Below are 6000 nucleotides of genomic sequence, written 5' to 3' on the forward strand. Positions count from 1 at the left end.
ATGAACTGTTTTATTGTATATGATACTGTATTCAAACACTACCCTATTATCACATCTCAAAATATGTAAAAAAAACTTATGAGAAACCTCTTTATATATTATTATAACGGTCTTAGTACACAGATCAAGAAACCACAGTGGTGCGGTTACGTTGGCTAAAAGCCGCCAGAGGCATGACGATCGCTTAGTGCATGTGCTGTGCAACGAAGACAGAATAGCATGCTGTCTCTTTTCTATCACACGTCACGCATTTATGTTTTAAAATATAACCAATTACAATGAAAAAGACAGTCAATATTACCAATACAATGAAACGTCACTCAATATAATCAATTACAATGAAGGTCGCCACTGCACAACGTGACGGCACTAAGCGACAGTAGTGACGTAAAGCAACGCACAGCGGCGTTGAAGCGAACGAAAAGTTAGACATTATCGTACTAATCTCTCACCATTGAAATTGGGCTTAGTGTTCTGATGTGTAATAAGACCGTGATTATTATATTCAAGGAGCACAGATTATAGAGTATGTAATTGAGAATACAGATATGGATATTGTTGTCTGTGAGCAACGACGAAGGAATAATACTACAGGGCCTAAATAAAAACAAAACATTTATTTCAAAATCATCAATCAACGATATTTTCAATTTGTTACAAAGTCAAATCATCTCAGAAAAATTCTGACGGCGTAAGTACTTCATATTGAAAGATACCTTTTGTTGAGACGGATCGACGTTTTGTTGCAACATGTTACATTGACATCAAATAAATGTAAAATATATAGTATTGAAATTGAAAATTATATAAATTGTAGATTTCGGCCTATCTGTCCGTTTTTTCGTGGCTATGCTAGCTCCTATGTGTAACCCGTGTATTCTCAACAACATACCCCTAATGGTATCTATTAGGTGTCAAAACGGACTCACATATTTATCATTAGAAAATATTTTGGTAATTATTATGATGTGTTAGCAAACAATTCTATAACACATTACACACAATTTATCAGACACATACACACGTTTACAAGGCGACAAGTCAAAGATAAGCTTCTATACGTCAGCACAGATAGTTTTGCACAGTCAATACATTTAACTAAAGTTTTCATTCGATACTGAATTTAACAATTATTGTTTGAATTAATACATTTTAGTTTACATACTCATTATTATGTAATAATGAAACTGGGAATCGATTTAACAATTGATAGAATTGTTCGCTAGCACAGTATTAGAGTATCAAATTGCATTGTCCTGTAACTATAAAGAGCACAGAGCAAAAACATGTACAATGCAATATGATCGCTTGTTAACATACATTATTCAAGTGCTTGCAGTGCAGTTTGTACACATACAGATTGTATTGTATATGCGACTTTTATTTTGAAAGTGAATGGCAATTGACATAGCTGCCTTCGTTTAATAACTTTCATAGTTTCAAACGACTTCAATAAGGCTCGAAGGTAATATTTTTGAAATTTCTTAATCACTATACACATCATAAAAATATTAACACACACAAACAAATCGATTAATTATATTTTTGAATAATATAATTTATTTTTAGTTTTTATCGAAGGTGGTATGTTCGTCAAGGACATAAGTCCTAACGCCACGTTACGAAAGCGGGGATTTTTCTTGTTACCTTAAGTCGCGTACCCAATGTACAGTGGAGACGCACCGTCGCGTTTTGTAATTATACCTTAAGTCGCGTACACAATGTACAGTGGAGACACACCGCCGCGTTTTGTAATTATTTAGTAATGCGCCAACAAATATTTAAACTGAATGTAACAATCACAATCATGACTAGATTTTGAAGTATTTTTATATGTCAGACAATATATGGGAATAGCAAATGGAAATATAGTTCTAAGGGCCTGTCTAGATCGCCACGCCGGATGTATCAAACACAATGTCATTGCAGTGCAAACACAAAAGCGGCGGCAGCATTTTACCAACTGAAGGAAAATTTATTTTTATTATATATATATATATATATATATATATATATATATATATATATATATATATATATTATAAATAAAGTACAAAGTATAAAAATAAGGTTTTTCACAGTGGCATACTTCGCAAAGTATAGAGAATAAATCAGATCATATTGTATTTCAACATATGTTTAATATAATATAGTGCGCACACAGAACGTGTCCGATGTCCGGTTAGGCGTAGTCGTCGAAGTCGTCGATGGCCACGCGGCGCGTGCGCTCGGGGTGCGCGTGGTAGGGCGGCGGCGCGTGCAGTCCGACACGTGCACACGGCTAGGCGTAGTCGTCGAAGTCGTCGATGGCCACGCGGCGCGTGCGCTCGGGGTGCGCGTGGTAGGGCGGCGGCGCGTGCAGTCCGACACGTGCACACGGCTAGGCGTAGTCGTCGAAGTCGTCGATGGCCACGCGGCGCGTGCGCTCGGGGTGCGCGTGGTAGGGCGGCGGCGCGGCGGCGGCGCGGCGCTCGTGCTCGGCGCGCGCGCGCAGGCGCTTGATGAGGCGCAGGCGCTCCAGCGAGTTGGAGGCGTAGGGCGCGCCGCCCAGCTTCAGCGACTGCGCGATCTGCGCCGCCAGCGCGGCGTGCAGCGCGTGCTGGCGCGCCAGCAGCGCCGCGTTCCCGTCCGACACGGCGTGCGGCTCCACGTGCGCCAGGAACTTGCCCTCCTTGCTCTTGAGCGACACGCGGTTCATGCCGTGCTCCAGCGGCTCCACCATCACGATGCACAGGTTGAACTGACCCTGCCACAGGTAACAGAGGAGGCGTTAGCAGTATTGTTTTAAAAAATAAATAAATAATATAGTCTGTTCAACGAGAAGAGATACCAAATGTAAACAAAGCCCATCAATTTTTCGTAGCGACGACGGAACAAACAAAATGTAGTCTATCTCTTTCTATCTTGTCTGTTTGCTATCTGCTGCACATCTCTCTGCAAGGTCGAATGATATTTTAACTGGCCTTGAAAACAATCGGACCGCGTACGGCCCTTTGAATTTGTATTATTTATTTTTATTTCATTTCGTGTCCTGAAACGCTCGGGTGATTTTTCATCATCATCATCATCATCATTACAGCCTATACAGTCCACTGCTGGACATAGGCTTCCACAAGTTTACGCCAAAAATAACGTGAACTCATGTGTTTTGCCCATAGTCACCACGCTGGGCAGGCGGGTTGGTGACCGCAGTACTGGCTTTGTCGCACCGAAGACGCTGCTGCCCGTCTTCGGCCTGTGTATTTCAAAGCCAGCAGCTGGATGGTTATCCCGCCATCGGTCGGCTTCTTAAGTTCCAAGGTGGTTGTGGAACCTTGTTATCCCTTAGTCGCCTCTTACGACACCCACGGGAAGAGAGGGGGTGGCTAAATTCTTTAGTGCCGTAGCCACACAGCACATTTATAGCACATTTATATTTAAAGGGTGATTTTTATATTTCGATAATTATTATTTAAGAAGTATCAGATCTTAAATACATAATTATATTTAATTAATTATATTTAATTCAGTAATTACAAAATATAAATATATTTTACATTTAAAATTTTTGTGTAAGTAAAAAAAAGGTTACAAAACCCTGCATAGTTGAATGACCTCGCATTTGGTTTGTTTACATTTGGTATCTCGGCTCGTTGAACGCACTATAGAAATATTTGCGTTTCTATATTCAATGGCAGTCAAAAGAACGTGACAGTAGACTGCTACTATATTTCGGTCGATATTCGACAATGGAACGGAAGCGATACCTTGATGGTGTGTATGTTGAAGTCCTCGCCCGAATCGTTGTAGACGATGGACACGAAGTCGTTCCCGATATACTTGCGTTTCTCGTTGCAGTTGGGGTCACGCGGGGAGCTCGGCATTGCCGTCGCAACGTGGAACAGGACCTGCACACGACACAGGTTGTGTTTGTACTACAGGATCTTCTGTAGTACAAACTTCTCTCTACTATCTACGACGCCTACTCGGAGCTAGTTTTAGAAAGTTAGTTAGGAGGGGGGAAGAGAGAGGAAGAGAGAGAGGGAGGGAGAGAGAGGAGAAGGGAGAGAGAGACGGGGAGAGAGAGAGGGGAAGGTAGAGAAAGAGGGGAAGGGAGAGAGAAGGGATGGGGAGGGGGGGGGGGGTGAGAGGAAGATGGGGGAGCGAGAGAGAGATGTAAATAAAGAGAAATGAAACAGGCAATAAAGAGTAGATGTGACAGGAAAGAGGAGATTAAAAATATAAACTGGAGAAGGGGAATGAGAAATAACAAAAATTAAAATTGAGAGATAGAAAAACGATACATGTAAGTGATAACAACCTGCATAATGTCGTCGTTCCAGACGTAGGTGTAGCGGCCGTCTTTGCCACCCTTCTCAAGGTTGAGGAACAGGTTGGGTTCCTCGTCGCCCTCCAGCGGGACCAGCGTGCCCAGTCGCCGAAGGAACTCCATGTACCTATAAAACGAAATCGTTTAAGAGTCGATGAGTAATTTTTAATATACATGCGCCTTGACGCAGCGGACACTACACTGGTTGTTGCGCTACCGATCTAGACTTAGATGCTATTTTTATATCTTCTCCAAATTTAACAAATGGCATCTCCAGATGTGGCAAGACAGGAGGAAGAAGCTTCACTAAATATCAAAATCAAAACAAAGGAATCCAGGTTGTAATATCCTCACCTTACACTACCATATTCATTCTTCAGTATAGCGACTTCATCATCTTGTTGACCCGGGCCCACGTATAGTACACCCACCTGAAATTTAGACATATTTGTTTAGTCAATTTTAAAGCTGATTTCCCTGCATCAATTAATTCGAGAATTTTTCGGCAAGCAAATTACTTGATTTTGTTACTAGAATATACTTAATTGGTGCAGGGAACAGCAAGGCAAATTGGTCGAAATTTGGTGTAGCCTGACTAGGGAAGTATCTCTTACACAAGATCATAGCAAAATTATACTGATCTCAAATGGTGATGTGTTCCTATAGTGAGTAAATTAGCCGGCAAACTACGCGCTTACAGTGCTCATCGTGTTGCAGGTGTCCATAGGATACGGTAACTGTTTACCTTCAAGCAGACTGTTTACTTGTTTGCCACATTTGAAAAATCTAGAGATCTATATATTTATGGAGTGGTCTTATGATATAAAATCAGAAATGGCACCCAACTTTTTTTCCAATATCTTTTGGATAACTTAATCAGAATAATATAAACCTTATAAGTCTCCAGAGGCGGCACTAGATCCAGGTTCTTGATGGTACGCTCGTGCTGCACGCCCGACACTTTCAGCGGCCGCCCAAGTAGGGGGTTCGGAGTTGTTGGCGCTTCGCCTGAGGGGGGGGGGTATATGTTATTATTAGCACCTAGCTTACTGCATGCTCTTAATTTATTCTAATTATCCAGTTGAAATTTATGTTAAGGTTCCTGTTTACAATAAACAGTACTCTAACATAGAATTAAACTTGATAAAGATTTTTTATTTTATTATTGGCATCACAACAGTTTTAATGTACATATGGCGATCAATCAAGAAGTTAACTAACAAGTTCGATATTCCACCAATTTTATTATATAATTTGTACGTCACTTGGTGTGACTATGGGCAAAACACATGAGTTCACGTTATTTTTGGCGTAAATTCGTGGAGGCCTATGTCCAGCAGTGGACTGTATAGGCTGTAATGATGAATTTGTACGTCACAATTGGTCCAGGAGCCAGTGACAGATTTTTATTACCAAATCCCTCCTAATCGAAAATTCTTAAAATTCATTTAGGGACTTATACTATAAATTTTCGCGATAACACGATTCGCGAATTTTGAAACGCGATATTTAAAACCCTCTACACGTACATCATGATATAATGACCGCTCAAACTGATAAAGAGAAAATACATGGCAAAAAGAACAAATACACATTTTACAAAAACCTGTACCGGCCAATAACATATAGAAAACTGGCAAATTATAGTAAACAGAAGTTGCACTTGCCGGGTACTGTCGGCGAGATGGGGT

The 6000-nt window shown here is 40.9% G+C and overlaps 1 protein-coding gene across 1 annotated transcript in view; it reads right to left on the reverse strand.

Annotated features, from left to right (window-relative positions):
* Positions 1 to 2121: 2121 nt before the first annotated feature.
* LOC123657497 (tuberin) overlaps positions 2122 to 6000 on the reverse strand; it is a 36998-nt gene continuing 33119 nt past the window's right edge. Inside the window, 6 exon segments of the mRNA XM_045593040.1 lie at positions 2122 to 2746; positions 3747 to 3887; positions 4301 to 4436; positions 4664 to 4740; positions 5202 to 5317; positions 5977 to 6000. The exon segment at positions 5977 to 6000 is cut by the window's right edge and continues 109 nt beyond it. Coding sequence (XP_045448996.1) covers positions 2381 to 2746; positions 3747 to 3887; positions 4301 to 4436; positions 4664 to 4740; positions 5202 to 5317; positions 5977 to 6000 — 860 coding nt within the window. The 3' untranslated portion in view covers positions 2122 to 2380.

Source organism: Melitaea cinxia, chromosome 10 (genome assembly GCF_905220565.1).
Source record: "Melitaea cinxia chromosome 10, ilMelCinx1.1, whole genome shotgun sequence".
Lineage (NCBI taxonomy): Eukaryota > Metazoa > Arthropoda > Insecta > Lepidoptera > Nymphalidae > Melitaea > Melitaea cinxia.